The sequence below is a fragment of the Colossoma macropomum genome, unplaced genomic scaffold, assembly GCF_904425465.1.
Source record: "Colossoma macropomum unplaced genomic scaffold, Colossoma_macropomum, whole genome shotgun sequence".
In the NCBI taxonomy this organism is placed as follows: Eukaryota; Metazoa; Chordata; class Actinopteri; order Characiformes; family Serrasalmidae; genus Colossoma; species Colossoma macropomum.
Genome location: NW_023494788.1, coordinates 27,861,273 through 27,881,026, shown reverse-complemented (window position 1 = coordinate 27,881,026; position 19,754 = coordinate 27,861,273). Strand labels below are relative to the sequence as shown.

Sequence of the window (19,754 nt, the reverse complement as noted above, 5' to 3'; positions counted from 1 at the left end):
AGGACGGTTTTGCCCTCTCCTGTAAAGTTACCATTTTGGAGATACTTGTTGTTCCACATGTATTACACAAACCCAACGACCTGAAATATAAATTTCCTATCTTTAAATGGCTCCAGGAAAAAACTTTATTTGGTATAGAATCTTTACATTATGTGGAGGTTCTCAAAACTAAAAAAATCTCAGACTGGTTTTCAAATTGTAGGTGGATACCCACTGGTTTGTCGCATTTTTAGGGACAAGTGTACCACATGGCTTTGGCATGCAAAGTGTTCCAACATGCACGAGTGTCATGTGAATGATGACGGAAAGGACAAACAGTCGCAGCACGTAAAGTTTTGAGACTATGTGTCTGCTGTTTGCAATGAGCAACATTCTACTGGTCTACAAAATACTCCCGTCTGTCACTTGTGACTAGCGTAGCAGAAACGTTCACATTTAGCTCAATTTGTGCTGTTGACATTTCATGTTGAATGACTCAGGCTAACAGTAAGCTAACTGTAGTTAAACTAAGAAAAGCTACAGGCCTACTTTTTATGTTATAGTATTAAACCAATATTTAAAGTATTGTATGCATGCCACCCTAACAGCATCCACTCCTTGCTATGGCTTATCACAGTGATAAAGCACTCAAACATTGTTGTATTTAATTATTTTTGTTTTCATTATATGTAATAGTGCATAACTATACTGTACTGAGCGAAAATTTGAAAGCTTAAGGACTTTTATGAGATGTTTATGACTTCATAAAATATCAAAGTTTTAGAAATCTTGCTTTAGGAAACCAAAAGTGAAACTTCTACGACATCACTCCAAAGAACTCTTTTATTTGTAACACCTTTTATTTGTAAGCGTATGTGTAATTACAATCTTCTATGCCTAATCCTAAACGTAAGCTTTACCAAACACAAATGGTTGCTGTTTCAGTTAAAAAAATTCAACTGTAAAAAAATGGTGCTTTGAATGTACCTAGTTCAAATTTCACACAAACAGAATGCATTACATCAATGCAATCCTTCCCAAAAAACATACAGTGGGGTCCAAAAGTCTGAGACCACTGGTAAAATGCTTCTATTTTGCATTCCTATCTAATTTAATACAAAGGTTTTCATTACAAACAATACTATCAGTGTAACAATTTGAGGGAACAGTAGAATCTTTGAATGAATTTTCAACATGAATTTTAGAATTTCTTAGTATTTAGTTTGACCTCTTTTGCTTTAATGACAGAGTGCACTCATGCTGGCAGGAATGAGTGCTTGCACAAAACCTTCTGATCAGAGAGTTGGGAACAGGAGTCTCAATGGAAGGAAAAAGACTAAAAAAATCTTTTTTGCACAAAGACCATAACATGAGGAATTACACAAAGTTGCTTCAATTTGAATGGCGACCTAGAAATACTAAAGAATTTTGTTTTTTTTTCCTTCATTTTAATTGTCCTAACTTTACCTTGCTTAATTTTGTTTGTGGGCAGTGGGCAGCCAATGAAGTATGTTCATTTGTATAGTGCAGAGTGCACTATTTTGGGTCCTAAAACACATTAGCAAGTCTGCGTAAACTTAATGAAGAGCTGGATGAGGTTTGAGCAGGTTGAGAGAATTCTGGGCATGAATTTACATAAAAGATGATGTAGGTGACTGTTGTCTTCTAGTCTTCTAGCCTCTTAGCTCCAGCGCTAAACTAGAGAAGCAAAATTTGGACACCAAACATGTCTTGGCTGATAAACTACATCTCAGGTAAGAGGAACATTAACTGAACTGGTGAATATTGTGGGTTATCAGAATGTTCAGCCCTATGACATTGAAATTGGCCACAAATTGTTCATATTGGTCAGGCTACCACTAATTAGTCTGGACATTTTTATTGCAGAAATGTAGGAAAACAAACACATAAATATTCACAATCCCAAAAGAACTAGAGAAGACAGCACTTTGCTACTGCAGGGAGCAGGGCCCACAATTACTGTTCCATATGCAGGATAATCTGCAGGGGTAGGGGTTAAAGACTCGTTCTCATATTGTCCTATAGTGAAGGCTGCCAAGAGCGACGCATGTGTCCTCATTATCAGAGTGAGAGAGAGAGTGCTCAGGCTATATGGGGCAGACTCTTTATGAGATCCTAATTGGGCTACTTGAGCAACTTAACATGGCAACGTGTCAAGTAGTCTTTTGGACTAGATAGCAAAGCCAAGTCAGTATCAAGCGGCTGACAGATGACCTTGTTCCACTTTATTCCTGCGCGTGCGGGAGCGTGTGCGCGCGTTTCAGTCTGTTACACAGATTATTCCCTGTCAATGTGCTTGTCAGACAAAAGAATCCCCTCAGCTTTTTCCCAGTCCTTTACATCCTTTGTTCCTGCGTTTTACTTTATTAAAGAACACACCAGCGGCAAGAAAACCACAGCTGTCATGTTCTGGAGGCAAGGACGACAGTGAGGAGCGACTGCACACACTCTTTTGTCTCTCATTAATGTAAAGTGCTGTACGGAGGAAGGAGCCTCACTATGTCTCTCAGATGGAGACATGACAGCTCTTCTACCGTCCTCCACACTCAGCCAGCAGCTCAGCCTGTAGCCTGTCCTGCTTCAACCATCAGAAAAGGTAGCAGCCATGGAAGACCCCTCCTCGATAACCCTCACATATTCTACTGTTCGAAAGGTTGGAATGGTCTCAATACCATAATAGAATATAAATGTATACAATGATGCTAATATGCTGGTCCTGAGTCAGTGAGTCAGTTCTGAGGCTTCAAATAATTCATAGGGAGCTAGAAAGCTGTGAAATATGTAAATTAAGAATGTTTAGAAGAATTTTAGAGGAAGAACAAAGCTGAAGCTGATTCTAAAATGACTAAGAAAGTTGGAGAGCATCAAGAACAAAGTTATAATAAAATGCACACAAACAATATCTTGTTGTTTCAAAGTGCAACGCAAACATAGCAAGGCTACTACAATTCACTGACGCAATCAGCTGTATTGAAAGTGTAAATACACTTTCAATCTCTTTACTCGTCACTGTGACAAATTCAGCTGGTAATAACACTGATTACTTCATACAGTATCAGACATTATGAATAATCTGTCTCACATTTAAACACACACAAACACAAAGGCCATCAGAGAAAGCCTGAGAGAGAACAGAATGAGGCTGTGTTCTGTGATGAACTGACAGAACAAAATGTTTGTACCTTGTAATGGAAGTTAATGTAACAGGATGTTACAAGTGGTTCATCATGAAATTTTATCACAAGGCAAAGGGTAAGTGGACTTTTCAAATGTTGCCAAAAAACAGAAAATAGACAGAAATGGAGACGCAAGTTTTTTGGGGCAACACCATAATTAAACTGCACTGCCCTGTTTGACAATCAAGAGGTGGTCATGAATATGCAACATGTTGAAGAAATGGAAAAAGTTGATAAAGGTTTTTTGAGAGCTTTTTTGGAAGATAAAATAACATTTAAATTAGTTTTGCATTGTCTTATAGCTTTTTTGTTACAAAAAATCATTAGGATGGCATTTTCCTGCAAATTGTAGTGCACAATTTCTATTTCTTTGTTAAGTTTAACATATTGGAAAAAAATAAAACATGAACATTATAATGTGCCATAACTTTTGAACAGGCCACATTTTTTTCCAATATGTTAAATTTTGCAAATAAACAGCACTTGTGTATTAAGTTGTGCAGAAGTGTGTTTTCTGTAGAGGGCGTGTTCATTTATTTTCACTTAGAAAATCGACAAAACACATAGTTTGACAGGGGCACCCGAACGATATTTTACACTTTAGTTGCCTTTTATCATTACTCTGATTAAATAAATCAATAATATTGATCTAAATTCTGTGCCGAATATGTGCACAAGCTCACAGAAGTCTCTGTATGCATCACTGATGAGACGTTAGGTAAGGCAGGTAAGGGTTCATTCGTTCCTCACTCAACACTTGGCTGCACTTGGCTTTAGTTGCATCATGGTCTGTAAAAGTACTTTTGCTGGTTGTATGTGTGCAAGGGTTTTAGAAGGGGTTGGTCGGTGGTGTGCATGTGTGTTTGTATGGGGTTAATCCAGCCTGGTCCTCCTGCTCTCCTGCTCTTCTGCCTGTGGCGTGAAGGCCGTCTGTTAAGAGTGTTGCTCAGGGAGCAGCTTAAAACCTTTAAAACCTGCACTGCCATCGCTGTGGGCAATGCCTTTCCCAAAGACTCCTCTGACATAGTAATACAACACCCCCACAGCAACACCCACATACTCAGTCCAAGCATGACACACACACACAGACGTAAGCATGACACACACACACAGATGTAAGCACAACCGCCATCACACATTCATTCCGAAAAGCAGCACACACTGAGATTACTAATATCCTGCTTTTAAATTCAACCCTGTCTATAATACTTGCTTTGATCAAAGAAAGCACTGGTGTTCTTGCAGTAATTCCACTACATATTTGATCTCTTTCCCCAGAGCAAATCATATCCAAAGCGAAGGTGCAAACTTATTGCAATGCATCCAATATCCAGAAGGCAAAAAAGCACCCAGTGAACAAAAGAACTATTTTATATACACTGATGTATCACAGGGTCACCAGTTCTCAAAAGTTCAATTGCAGGACAGCTCAGCTGCTTTTGTGGGACAATTCAGGAGGTGTGGAGTATTGAGCTATCTTGATTTAATAGTAGACAGTACCTGCTAGTATTGTAACGATACACAAAATTCAGAATTCAGTACGTGCAGCCTAGATTCATTCCGATTTTTGATACAGCAAAATTAATAACTGGCTAAAATGCGACTCATATTAATATGTTAGTGCCTCCATTTTCTGTTTATTTAAGTATTATAATATTGGAAACAAAAGCTGGTCTTTGTAGTGTCCCGATCAAATATATTAGCTCCAAGCTAACACACTAGCCACACGGTAACACGCTAGTCACGATACAATGATACGCTGTACATTACGTTCACAGTACTCGCCTAAAGAAAAGCCTAAAACACATCTTCAGAGCTTATGTAGGAAAAGTATTAGTCTAAACAAGATGTGCTTTGTTGCATTCTGAACTTCTAGGCCATTTTTTAAAGCACTTTCTGGATTTTTCACATATCTTCTTAAATTTGTCTTCAAAGCCCCTTGAATATAACATGATACCCATGTGTCAAATCAAAATGCTCTATTTTGATGCTCTATTTCCGTCGCTACTTTCCAAAAACACTGCAGCAACTTTAGCGACTGCAAACTCATTGCATACCATTTCACACAAGTCTCAGGTGTCGAATGAATGAAGAATGAAAGTCCTTAGTGATTTTCTGAGTGTCCATTTGTCAGTTTCACACAAAATGAAGACAGACACACAAATCCACCAAACAGACATGGTAAGAGGGAGATGACGTGTATCTCAGCCCCTCTTCATAGCCTCATAACTCTGGATGAGATTCACATACAGTCTTGTGATAAGATGGAATGGTAAGGGCAGAAGCTACAGATACAGGGAATGTTTGAACTGTATTTCTGCACTGTATTGTTGCGAAGATAAATAAACATACATGGAAACACTGAACTTGTGGGGGTGTCTGTGTACCCTAGAGGGTTAAATAAGGTTTAAGCAGTGTTCCTTCATAATTTTTGCCTTTTGTCTGCAGATTAACACATTTTAACCAATCATCAATTTCATTTGTGCTCTGGGCAGACTTTTGGAGAATTCACTTGCAAAAGGGTTAAACAATTCCACACTTGTGTTTACATTTTTAAGCACGGAAATACTCGTTGAAACCTTTTTGAGATTTTTTTGCGAACCCGAACCAGAACTTTGGCCACATCACGACACCTCAGATCTGGGGAGAGAGTTACTTCTCCATTTTTTCTGTTCTTTATTTTCTTTCCTTTCTTTTTTAACATATGACTGCACAGATATCAAAATCCCATATCACATTTCAAAGTTCCCCATTACTGAGAGCACTGGGGCACCTATCTTCCCACCCTGCCACCAAACAATTAAAGGCCACCCACCCAGTTCGCCAGGCTGGTGGGCCTACAAGTCAAAGCTCACACAAAACAAAACACAAGAAGAAGCCAGAAGACAACAGAGTGGAAAAAGTAGAAGGAAGAAGAAGGAAACAGGAGAGAAAAGCAGCAGAGGAGGTTTGACAAGTTTTACACATATTTATAATGATTTTTTAGAAAAAATAAACTAAAAAAGAGTCACACAAAGTATCATGAGACCTCTTCAGCACTGTGCAATACAATCTGAAAGAAGGTAGGTGGTTTGCGTCTTAACAACAGCAAGATTATTTGCAATTTCCTTCAATCTCAGCGTGTCAGATGACACCACAGGAGAGCGTGCAGGTTTTATCACTTAATTGAAGTTATAAGTAAGCAAAAACGGGTGCTCACAATGTGAGTGGGTGCAATGATTGGTTTAGAAAAGCAAATGCAGCGCTTAACGGCAGAGAGAATTAGCCAATTAGCATCATGGGGCGCAAAAGATGAGAAACAATAGAACTGATTTAAAACTGATTTCTCAGATGAAGCCACCACAATTTGGACTAAGAAGCTTTCTGCAGTAGTGCAATATTATGGCTTATTATCCAGGCTCCAATATATGAAAGCACCTGTGGCATACCTGAAGACAGCTACTCAGATGCCTACTTGTGGATCTGTTCAGATATCTACTCGTGTGTCTGCTGAGATGTCCACTTGAGTCACTGTTTGGAATGAGTAGCTGATATTGACTGGAGAGCTACTGCGAGGGGTCAGTCTATTGATCAGCTCTAATGCATCTCATCTATCCAGTATGAGCGTTCCTCATTAAACCTGCAACACCTCCAAATGTCAACAAGGTAGTTGATAGCGCCGAATAAATTACAGCTTTTCACATTTGCGTCATTGTAATAAGCTTTATGAGAATCTTTACACCAAAATGTGATGCATGAATTTACTTGATTTACATTACATTATTTTTTATTTTACAGCAAAAAAAAGTGTGCTGTAATATTTTCATCATGAGGAAATTATGTTCATATTCATATCACGAACATTCAATTAATCCCTTTGGTTTGCGTATCTATTCTCTAAGCACTAGATCTTTAGATCTGACATGGGTCCTTAACTAAGCCACTGCGATGCCAGTTCTACTGCAAATTAAGCAATTTCTGATTCTTGGATGAAATTAGAGACTGCTGGTTATGAAGTTGCCTTTTTAATTACACTCCTTGGCAAATTATGATAATGTGATTGTTCGCTGTGGGATATTACAACTAATATTTTCTCTCCACATGCATAAGGTATCCGATTCCAGCTCTGTCTAAAGATAAGAATCATGGTGGATTGGAGTGATTCAATTCAACAAGCAAACATACTGGGAGGAACCCAGTAAAAAGTCAACCTTCTGGAAACTACACTCACTGACCTTGTAATCACACTTTACATTACATTAAATATCAGCAACAAAGTGTACACTTAAGGGGTATTCTGGTCTAAAACATATAACGGCATTTAATATGTTATTTGTAACATATTAAATGCATAGCAAATATGTCCTAAATCAATTAGCAATCCCCCACGGCTATAATGACATGCACTGATGTAGAGAACGATAAATAAAGTATCCAAATTATATATATATATATATATATATATATATATATATATATATACACACACATATATAATAAATATATATTCTCTAGGTAATTCAGATACTTCATTTATTATATTGGATACTTTATTTACATATAAGTAAACATTTCAAGCAGCCCACTATCAAAAATCCACCCAAAAGCACTTCACAATTTCCTCCCACCTTCAAGATACATCATCAGAAGGGAGCTATTTCTATTTCTAGTAGAAAAACTCACTGTTGGGGCTTTTGTGGCACCACTGTAGGAGACAGGTAAGCATGTTTACAACAAATATAGTAATAGTTAGATTCTTCTTTTTAGCCAGAGTGCCCCTTTATAGGAATTAGCTTGGCTAAAATGTCAATTTACACAAAGACCCCAGGCCAAGATTTGAATGTTTGAATATAATACGTTATACAGTGTCAGACATCACTTTAAACAAGTCAATATTATCGAATTTATATATTAACTCTGCATACACTGAGGCAAGCCTGTGACGCAGTTTACACAGCGCTAATTGGTGATTACAGATGTCCATTACTTGGCAGCTACATTAGCCTTGTAGCTCCAGTGCAAAACTAAAGAAGCAAACTCTGGGCACCAATATGTCTTGGCTGGTTGAGTACATTTAAAGGGTGAAACAGTGCAAATTAGATTTTTTATGCCTAACAATTTCTTTAAGCAGAGATCAGCTGTCATACTTCACACATCCAGCCTTTCAGCGAAAAAAGGTGCTAACCAGGGATCCCTGCTCTCCTGTTATTATAACCTTCACCCTTCCTTCTCTGGTGTCCCCCGCCAGGTGCTGATGAGGCGGCCTTCCTCAGCGGAGCGATTCCCTCACAGCTGAGAGGAGCCTTCACACACGCATTCAGCTCCAGGCACAAGAGGCCATTCAGCTCCTAAACAGAGTCAGAGCCTTCACAGCACTCCGCGGCTGCCCATTCACAGCCCAAATAATCATGGCATCGGAGCAAAAGACCCCTGCATTGTCTCTAATAAACCCCATGCCATTTTCGCTCTGGGCACAACCAATACTGCGTAATGGGTTAGTGAATTAGGATATCTCTCAAAGAGAAAAGAGAGTGAGGATGGGGGTGAGCAAGAGGATTGAATCGGACCACCACGGCTTCCTTAATGAGCACCAAGCTGTCTAGTTTAACTGAGAGGATAGCATTAGGGGTGTTTCGATCAAACAGCTGCTAGGTGGGAGAGCTCAGGCTTTTCTAGCTTCCAGAAAAAAACAAAAATAAACCACTGCAATACCGAAAGACCAAAATCAGCTCTATTCTTTCATTGCTGTAGGTATAAACATCTGTGGCCTTTAAAGTTCTTTATATTTTTATTCCCCCCAGTAAAAGAACCATTACATCACTGTGCTTGTGCATGAGGAGCTCATGAGTCTTTTGAGAAAAAAAGCACAGTCCACGCACTGTATTAGTCACTAAACACTGGAGCACACTGCGAGCTGTGTTCTGAAATCTGTATCTTTCTGCATTAAACTGTGTTAATGGAATAAACACAAGGGACTGGCTTGCAGGACTCACAGACACAGTTTAGCTCCTGACTACTTTGATGAGCTTTTACTTCACAGCATGAATAAATAAAAATGTTCTTTCAAGAAGAACAAGAGATTTCAAGAGATTTTTATGCACTTCGGTTTCATCATGTCTGCAAAGGTTGAACCAGCCACCTTTTTACCTTAAACTTAGTTACTCAGAAGTGTTGGGACGAGAGAGAGACAGAGAGAGAGTAGGAGACAGAAAGAGAAAGAAAGTAAAGAAGCAGAGGGAGATAGAGAGAGATAAAGAGAAAAAGAAAGAGAGAAAGAGAAAGAGAGGGACAAGGAGAGAAACAGAGAGCAGGATTTTTTTAACTGTTGTTGTTCTGATGTCCTTATTGTTATTGAGTTTTCCTGTCAGTGTTGTTTTTGTTGTTCTAATGCTTTGGCAATGTTGTAGTCAATACAGTCATGCCAATAAAACTATCCTAAACTGAACTGAGAGAAAAGACAGAGAGATTGAGAGAGAGAGAGAAACAGAAGGGGAGAGGGAGAAAGGGAGAGAGAGATGGGGGACACAAGGCATGAATCTCATTTCTTCAATCCTTTCCTGTCACAATTAATACTGCTGGGAGACAATCTTAACACACATTGTACAAACTGTACAGTGAGAGAGAGAGAGAGAGAGAGAGAGAGAGAGGGAGAGAGAGAACAAGAGAGAGAGAGCAAGAAAAAGAGAGCAAAAAAGGAGCAGGAAAGAGCAAAAAAGAAAGCAAGAAAAAGCGAGAGAGCAAGAGAGAGCAAGAAAGAGAAAGCAAGAAAGAGAGAGCAAGTGGAGAGAGAGAGCGAGAGAGAATAAGAAGAGAGAGCAAAAAAGAGAAGAAAGAGAGAGAGCAAGGAGGGAGAGAGAGAAAGAAAGAGAGAGCAAGGGGGAGAGAGAGAGTAAGAGAGAGAGAGCGAAAAAGAGCAAGAAAGAGAGAGCAAGAAGGGGGAGAGAGAGTGCAAGAAGAGAGAGCTAGAAAAAGAGTGAAAGAGAGCAAGCAATAAAGACAGAGCAAGGAGAGAGAGAGAGAGAGAGAGAGAGAGAGAGAGAGAGAGAGAGATATGTTGGGGGATTAAACCTCATGCTTTGAGATTTTCTCTTCTGAATCTACTCAAGAGGTAAGCAATTTCTGCGCCATACGTCACGTGGATGAGCAAAACCTCTAGATTATGAGGACACAGGGAAAAAACAGCGCTCGACTGTTCGATTTATTCGATGATTTGTCCACACAGACCCACTGACCTCACACTCCTGCTTGATGAACAGGTAGGAAAAGGGCGAGAAGCCTGTGTAGTTGCTGAAAAGGGCCAAAGAGAAGCACCAGGTCCTCTTTAACACATCTGCGCAGCTCTGTGTTTGAAGATGAATCTCACCACGCCGGTGTTTTAACTCTGACCTGAAACGCACGAAGGTGCTTTTTAAGTCGCTCTAAACAGATCAATCCACAAAGCGCTGGACAGCAGCTGCTTCCACTGCAATACGGAGTCAATCATCGAGACGTTACTCCAGCAAAGCCATCAGGAGCCTCAATCGTCACAATGCGAGCAAAGTGAGGCGCCTGTACTGCAGCCCGTGAGTGTAATCGCTGAATAATGACAGGCTGAACAAAGGCTCTGTAAAGACCCCCACATCACAAACACACCCGGCTCCACTCGTTAGGCACTTTAGCGTCATGTTTACTGCATTTCGCTTGCATTTAGACGGTAACTTTCCCTTCACAGTTGCAAACAAGTCAGCTTCCTATTCGAATTTCCCCGTTCCACCTTAAATGGTGCAGCAGTTACATTCAGGCGTCTGGGACATTTAAGGTGGAACGGGGAAATTGGAACAAGAAGCTGAGAAAAGGAACCAACTTCAGCCTCGTACAACATTTAACCTGCTCTTTCCACATAAACCCCCCACAGACAGGTGGGCTAGCCTCTGCGTGGACACTGCTATATCTTAAGGAAGCTTTGTGCACACTGGTCACCACAGTAAGCCCGAGGATGTGCAACAGGGAGCGCAGCTAAAGTTTGAACCGCTCGAGCAACAGCAGCGCGAAGGCATGTAGCTCAGTCCTTCAGTCGTGCGCGTTCTCGAAGCAAAAGCAGCGCGTACTCACAGGCGTAAGTCATGGAGAAGCTGTTGCCCGTCTTGACCATGTCCACCTGAGGCACCAGTTTGGGAATATCCTGGTGGTGCGAGAGCGCGAACCGGAACACTTCATATTCGTGGGATTCGGTAGGGAACAATCCACCTGCGTGGAAAAGAGAGATCGACAAAGGAAAATGAAGCTGTTACGCGCAACGCCGGGTTTAACGGTGTCCTGCTGACACCGCTGAGCCCTTAAACGAGCCAGATGGACGCTGCTCCGGACAAACGGGCGCGTTTGCGCGCCCCTCGGACTTTCCGCTCACTCGCTCACTCACTCACCTATGTTGATGTTGCTCGGGAAGCTGGAGGCGAGGCACAGTCCCAGGAAGCCGGTGCACAGCAGAGCGAGGCTTCGCTGCATATTTCCTTTTGCATTGGCGAAGGCAGACGCGGCCAGGTCCCAAGCATGGGTGTATGAGTGTCGCGGCTGCTTCACGAAATCTCCCCCTCGCCCTCCGAAGCTCGCGTGCTCAGCGCTCTCCCAGCAGCATCAGCGCGGAGTGTGCAGGAGGAGCGAGAGAAGCAGCTGAAGCCTCGTGTGCGCCGCGCGCTGCTCATGCGCTCCTGCAGCCCTGCCTCCTCCACAGTAGCTCCGCTCCGCACGCGCGCGCATCCGGACACAGTCTACATAGGGTGCAGTATCGCGTGAAAAAATTATATTTTTAACCCCCACCACCTTTCTCCACCCCCCACAACCGAACTCAACCAATAGCATGACGCGCCTTTTTTCTTCTTTTACGCGTACTGTAAAAAAACGGAGCAGCAAAGTTGCTGGTAGAAAAGTGCTATATTATAAATTTACAATAAATATAGTTTTACACATATATTTATTGACATTTACACACATTTGCATTCTTTTAAGACGTTACTCATTCCTAACTAAAAAATAAGGGTTGTCCACTAAGTACAAGCAGGGGTAAATGCAAAGGATGCCAGTAATGTGGTTTTGATATTTATTCTTTATTTTTTATAAGGGTTTTGTTTGGGCATCCAATAATATATATAAATATATAAATGTATTTATATAAATAATAAATGTGGACAAACATCACGCAATTTTCCTGGTTGAAATACTTTTTTCCATGTTATTATTGTTTATTATTATTTTTAATTTCACCTTTATGTAATTTCAGCTATCATTTGCTGTTTCAAAATCATTCAGAATTCATTACTTTCTTAAGAATATCAATTTACAGCACTTTTTTTCCCATGTGGTCTGCAGGATTGATTGTACATGGCCTGCATATGTTCACCAAGCTGGACGTTCTTTACTGTATGTGGAACAGATGTAATATCATTATTTGCTGATATACAGTTAAACATAGTCTCCTGAGAGTGAGGTGACACCAAACATGGGAGTTTAAAAGGGGTTCAGCCACCCCTTTTGACATTTAATTTGTTTTTCTCAATACAGGCAAGCAGATCTGTCTCAGTGTCTCAGTGGTCCATTCCACCTCCAACTCCGGCAGATCTCTGCAGCTCTAACTGGAGGTTGAGTGTACACAGCAAAATCCCCCGTGTTGAATGAACACCTACAGTGTTGAATTGACTCTTAGCCCACAGTGTTCATTTGGACTTATATAAACACTGTAGGTGTCAGTTTAGCACTGGGAATTTTACTGTGTTTAGTGGTTATGGATGACTCATTTGTTATCATGGATATCGACAGTAAGCCAGATATAGTCATCACTGAAAGTAAGCTAGATAATGTTTTGTGGAAAAAAGAGCAAAGGTTTACTCTGCAAAAAGAAAAGTGTGATATTGGTATCTCACGAATCTTCACAGAAAATGTAGTACTATTAGAACTCAGAAATGGCAATGACAGTGTCAATGTACGCTATAGGCACAGCATCAACAGTTATTAATCCATTAATGCCCTTATCTGACATTTTAAAATCAACATGAAATCGAAAAGGATGTTGTTTTTAGAAAATGTCCCTGGTCATATTTCACATAATTCTTTATATCATTTAAAAGAATAAAATGATTGTTTTCCTATCAGTTATTTTTTCCCATCATTTTGCCCCTCCTACTCCCACCACCCCCAACTATCATCAAATGACTTTAATTTTTGGTCCACACATGAACTTACCTGAGCAAAAATCTATAAAATATTATCACAGAATAATAGTAATAATAATAATAATAATAATAATAATAACAATACAACTAACTAGGAAAACTGATAAAGGAATAAACTAAGAACTAACTAAGAATAAAAGAGTAGAATAAATGAAAGCTAAGAGTATTCATTAAATTATACTGACAACAACAGAAAAAAATTACAAAGACAAATTCAAAAAATGGTAGAATTTCAATAAAAAAGCTAAATTAAAGAGATGTGTTTTCAAATGTTTCTTAAAAGTGTGCAATAATCTTGACTGGCTAATAAAAGAAGGAAATGAGTGCCACAGTTTAGATGCATAATAACAGAAAGAGGCCTCATGGCTCACATGGGACTACAGATATATAATAAAACAGTAGAAAATCTGAATTTGATTGTGAATAAAATAATGGAAATTACATGTAATAACATCATATTTTACTGTTACATGTTCATCCCACACACACACACAAACACACACACACACACACATCTTCTAAGCTGCTTATCATTCTGGGTTGCGGGAGGTGCTGGAGCCTATCCCAGCAGTCATTCAAGATATAACTATACAAAATTGCATCACATTTGACCAATCGGAACAAGTTCTGTGGCATTTTTCCGTCATTTACTAAATTTAGTTGTTGAATATGAATGGGTTAATAAGCCAGCGCATTTTCAGTTTGATTTAAATTATGCACCAGTTCCAGGGGAAAGTATGCCACCTTATGTCACCAAATAACAAGTATTAAGTGTGGGTGAGCATTTGTCATATCAGCAAAAGCATGTGTAGGTAGCAGGACTGCAGAAAATACTGTACATAATCCCATTGAAATGTTGCTGCCATGAACTGCCACTGAAAGTACATGGCCATGGATTATCATACAGCGTTAAGCCATGCTGTGTAGTGCTTTTGCAATTATCCCCCTCAGCAACACACATAGTAACACTGCTTCAGGAGTTCAGCTACAAGGTTGTGCTGAACCTCTGATTCACGTGGGAGTAATTGCAGTCCACATTACGATATGAAACCTCTGCACTTGTTTGTGGAGGGAGGTAGTAAATCCTGCCTTTGACACAATTAGGATTAAGGATAAGCTCATTTATCAGACTCAGGCAATTTCGCTCCTCTGGCTAATGGTAAAATTGCTTTTCTCCTTATTATTGTTTCACGCAAAACAGCGAAGTGCATTAGCATATTTTTGCAGACAATGAAATTTAAGCGATTACAGGCATGCAGAGTGGGGGAAAGAAGTGTTTTTCTTGTGTTTTCAATTTAGGAGGCACCGGGCACGGATGACAAACCACAGATAATGGCAGTCTGCAGTGGCTCCTTGAGAGGAGAGGAGGTGGATTACCAACATTACTGTGGAATTATGAAGAGAACTCTGGAGTAATGTGTGGAAAATAGCATGTGGGTCTGAAACAAGGAGATACACATGCTTGTGAGTAGTATAAACGTGAGTAGTAGTATAAACATGAGTTTCCACACAGTGCAGTAAAGTAACCTGAATTAATAATCATAATGCACTTTCCTTCTGTGCTGTCATGTGTTGCCACGTGAAACATTAACCCTGTCCCAAATGGCACTCTAAGCCCTGCGGTCCTCCTCCAAGACTGTGATGTCATCAATGTGTTGATGCAAAGGGCAAGGGTGTAGAAATAGCTGACTACATACAGCTCACGTATTGATTGTGCCCAAAATAGTAGGTAGTATGCAGAATGTGACCAACATGAGTTTCTCTAGTATGTAGAAGTTATTAGGACGATATACTGGACAAATATTCCTGTACGCAGCCAGAGCTATTTTAGTGGTACGCTGCATCCCAAAATGCAACACAGTCATTTCAGGAGGATGCAATCACTGACCTAACTGCTGGGCAGGCCTGGAGCATCCGATTGGTTTCATGGGCTTGAGCTCAGGGATCTGAGCCATTAGGGGGCCCCCACGAGTAATTAGGAGAAAATCTAAATGGCTGTTTTGACACGTGGTGGGAACCTAACTAGCGGCACAAGGAAAAAAAATTGTTGTTGTTATGGCCGATCATATTAATGATGCTCTCTGTGTTGTCATTTTCTCCTCTTATCACTGCTTATCAATCATTCCATTACTTTGGTCAAGCTTTCAGGTTTTCAGCAACAAGCTAGTGTTTCTTTGAATGTACTTTGAATGTGATGATCCACAAAATATGTGCTGGGGAGGTCTGTAAAAGTGAGACCCGATACTTTGGTGGAGTAGAGGATGCCTATTTCCAAAAGAATATGAAATGTCAGCCACCCAAAATAAATAAAGTTGCATCGTCCTTATCATCAGTGATCTGTGAACTGTCATCAGAGGTAAGATATAAATGGTAGAAAAAAAAACATTTTCCATGCCTGCTGTGGCAGTATGCTTTAATTAGGATGATTTACAGTTTTGGTTTTAAGTTTACTGTTTGTTCCATATTTATACTTAATAAAGTTAACTTACTACATAGATAACGTGGTTAAAACAGTAACATACTCAAGTGGGCCTCAGCCTAACAATCTGCACAGCATCACATGTGGAGTCATGCTCATGTTAATAACTATGAATGTAATGAAAATTACTGACCTTTTAGCAAATGTTGGAAACAGGTATCTCTGGAAAACACATAGGTTTACCACACAAACACGTATCAAACAACACCCTCTACTCTGTCATGGTATCAGGTGTCTGTTAAAAATCACCCAGGCACATCTTTTGTCAAAAATATATCTATATGTGCTGCTAAAGTGCTGAAAAGCCTCTAGCAGCAGATGCTACGCTGTGATTGGAGGGCTAAGGAAAATGGGACAGGCCTTGAAATGGGTCTGATGGGCTCAGCTCCTGATGTTGGCTGTCTAGTCACTCCCTATAAGTGAAGGTGGTAAATGGAGCTGAATGGCTAAAAATAAAATATGAAACATGTTTCTAGTCATTTCTGCAGGAACTTCTTTAATTTTGGAAAGTAGAAGGATGTATTCCATTAAAAAATTAAAGAAAACTTAACAGTATATTTCTGTTTTTCTGCAGGTTTTGGGCTGCAAGATGCCTAACAGCTATACTGACTACCTTTTGTTTGTACAATGTTACACGATTATTATATATCTACACTAAATACCCACATATGTAAGGCCTGTTAATAATATTGTTTGCTTTTGTATTTTAACCCCTTAAAATCCCAGGCTTAGTCATACTAAGGCTTATTATTCAGTAACTACAGGTGCTTCAATGCAACCTGGCTGAGATATTCTTAGGTTATAGAAGTGTTTAATAAAACTTTGGGCCCGCTGGTGGGCCTTGGTCTTTAAGGGGTTCATGTAGACATATAAAGCATTTGACATCATGTGAATACAGTAACTTAGCATTCTTTGTTTACTTAAGAAATCTTCAAGTTTTATGTGGTGCTAGTACTGTATGTAGGCTATAGCCAATTGATGTTGGTGGGCGGCACTGATTATTTTGGTACCAGGCCTCAAATTATATAGAAATCTCACAAATTAATGAATTATCACCACTGTTAAGCAAAAACTTGTAGAATTTTTTATTTATTTGATGCAATTTGAAAATATCAGCTGCTGTTTACATTGTGTGAAAATAAGTCCCTTTATATTAACTTACATTGAAAGTTAAGAGTGTATTTTTGTTCTTTCTCTTGTAAAGTTACCATTATGGATGTACAAGATTTTGGGCCAACAGCTACGATATAAATCAGTCTCACAAAATTACTCTACCCACCCATTTGTAACCTTAATTAACTCCTAAAATTGTTAATTAAAATAATCGTTAATGGTACGACCAAATCAGAAATGCAATCTCTACACATGCAAGGTGTCTGTTACTTATTTTAGACTGAGTGAGGAGGGGGGAGATCTTCTATTCCCATCAACTCTCAGAATTTTAGCCTTTAATGTCAAGGCGTGTTCCATTCAGATGGAGAAGCTGTACCACTGGGATTTCTGTGGGGAAACATAGTGTAGCTTGGGGATTGCAAACAGAGACTAGATATCTTTCCTAACACGTTCTGCATAATGTACATGCTCCATGTTCTCTCCATGTAGAGTGTGTTGCATGTTCTCTGCTCAGCTACATTATTAATGCTAGCACCAAAGGATGTTAACTGTTGTCACAGAACCAAAAGCCTAATTCCCTGCTTAGAGAGCTGATTCTTGGAACATTATCAGTCATGTGCCAGCTCTAGGTTTTTGCTCTAAGCTATAACAGTCTGTCATTTAAGTAAGGCATGAACGTACTGCATGGATGACCATAAAATAAAATATGCCAATACAGCCTTACTCATATCTCACTACTGGCTATTAGTGTGGACTATATTTAGATTTTCCTCGTCAATTTCTTTCATTAATTACAGAAAGATGAAAAATTTCAAATCAGTCACATTACGCCCTGCTGGAATTCCAATTGTAGCTTATAAAGGAAGATTCATGTTAGATGTACATTAAAATGGACCAGCACACACAGCGCTATTAGATATTTCATCATTTCCTCTTTGGCTTACTGCAGCAGCACTTGTTGACTGACAGTCAGTGAGCTGGCACCAGGCGCCTCATTGGACTGATGCCTGGATGCTGGAAATCAATGCGAAACAGGGACGCACGCTTGATTTTCAACTCTGTGTCTTAATTGTGATGTTTCATTGACGTGTGGCTTAATTAGTCGTCTTTGTGATCGATTGTGGCCCTTTTTTCCCTCCGTAGATAAAGCAGGAGAGTGCTTTTACCCAGAACCTCTGGCTCCAAATAAACAAACTGGCATTTAGTTACAGGCTGTTGCTCAAGGACATGCGGAACTTGTAGGAGAGATGGTTTTTATGTTGTGGCCATGTTTATGTAAAGTGGTTTCATAATTGAATTAATGATATTAATTGAGGTCAGAAAGCAATATATCAGGGAGAACAGATTTTTGAGCCGATCTGTCAGTGACTGGCACTTAGCTTTAAATTTACTTATTCAAAACTACCAACTGAAAGACATGCACATATATATACATGCACTCAGTGGCCACTTTATTAGGTACCTACTTTTTATCTATATTTATTTTCCATTTTATCAGGTCCACTTTCCATATAGGTGCACTTTGTAGTTTTAGTTATATATATATGTATATATTCATTCGTACACATATACAAATTGATGAAGAAAAGCAATGAAATGCTGTTCCTTCACATGTGCATATCCAGGTCTTGTCCATTTCTCTCTCTCTCTGTCTCTGTCTCTGTATCTCTCTCTCCCCCATGCTCCTTGCGTAATTGCCTTTCCATTCTGCTGCCTACGGCTGGATGTAGGGCTCTCAGAATGTTACCACGGTAATGCTGATTGATGGAGTCGATACTTCGCCTGGTTCCACAACATCAAGCACCCCCGCACGGAGACATGACAAATTTCAGGGGGAACAAATTATAATCGCCGGCCTCATGATGAATTCCCTCTGGGCAAATGGAAATATTGTGAATACCTATGAACTCGTCTGCCACAGCGCTGGCCATGTGCTGCTTTTAGGGATTCAGAACAGAGGAGACAACAAGGCAAAGAGGATACCACTCTGAGGTAGTGGGAATATGGATTCTGCATATGAAAGACAGAGAGAGAGAGAGAGAGAGAGAGAGAGAGAGAGAGAGAGCTTAGGTTCAACAACAGTGAAAGGTAGTGTAGAGAGAGATTTGACACAGATTTGATACTGACCATTAAGGGACACAGGTTAATTACAAACAATATATAAATATCTGTAGGGAAAAGAGACTTTGGTTTTGTCCATTCAAACTCATTCAAATGTCACCAGGATATGTTCTTGTTTGGTGGAGCAGTTTTCTTTATCAGAGATAAGCAAGTTTGACGAGGTCTACATTAAAAGTAGGCTACTGCTGCTGCTTCAACACTGGATGGGCAAGCAGTCTAGATTTAATGAAGGTAGAAAACTCTCTGTGAACATTTATGTAACATTATCTATAAGTAAAATTAAAACTAGTGGCGTTACCCTAGCTTCCTAATGTTAGGTGAACTGTGTGAAATGTGCATGTGTTCTGTGTGGCAATCAGGCCCACCGGGACCACAGTTGTGAGCAGGTTATGGGTCCACCACTTTTTAAAGTACTGGGGCAACGACTCACTACTTTCTGATTGAGTTCGAATCACTTACAGTGCAAAAAACAAACAAAAAAAATGTCCTCTCTTCCATACCTACACAGAGCACTAACCTATAGACTCGAACGGACAGCAGGTCAAACCAAACAAAATCCCTATTTCAGCTGAGGGGGTGTGACATTTCCCAAACCGTTAAACCCTGTGCTGCAGCTCACTTATTCAATATGAATGTTTTTACTGCACTATAAGCTAATGCACTAAGTTTATGTTATTTCAC

General features: G+C 39.8%; 1 protein-coding gene across 2 annotated transcripts in view; it reads right to left on the bottom strand.

The window, feature by feature from the left end:
* The window catches only part of gria1a (glutamate receptor, ionotropic, AMPA 1a), a 128,459-nt gene extending 116,654 nt beyond the window's left edge, over positions 1–11,805 (bottom strand). For both annotated transcript variants that reach the window (XM_036569002.1, XM_036569003.1), the window contains exons 1-2: positions 11,558–11,805; positions 11,247–11,381 (exon numbers count right to left, since the gene is read on the bottom strand). In XM_036569002.1, the coding sequence (XP_036424895.1) occupies positions 11,247–11,381; positions 11,558–11,639 (217 nt within the window). In that variant the 5' untranslated portion in view covers positions 11,640–11,805. The remainder of the gene's footprint in view (positions 1–11,246; positions 11,382–11,557) is intronic.
* Between the last annotated feature and the right edge of the window lie 7,949 nt (positions 11,806–19,754).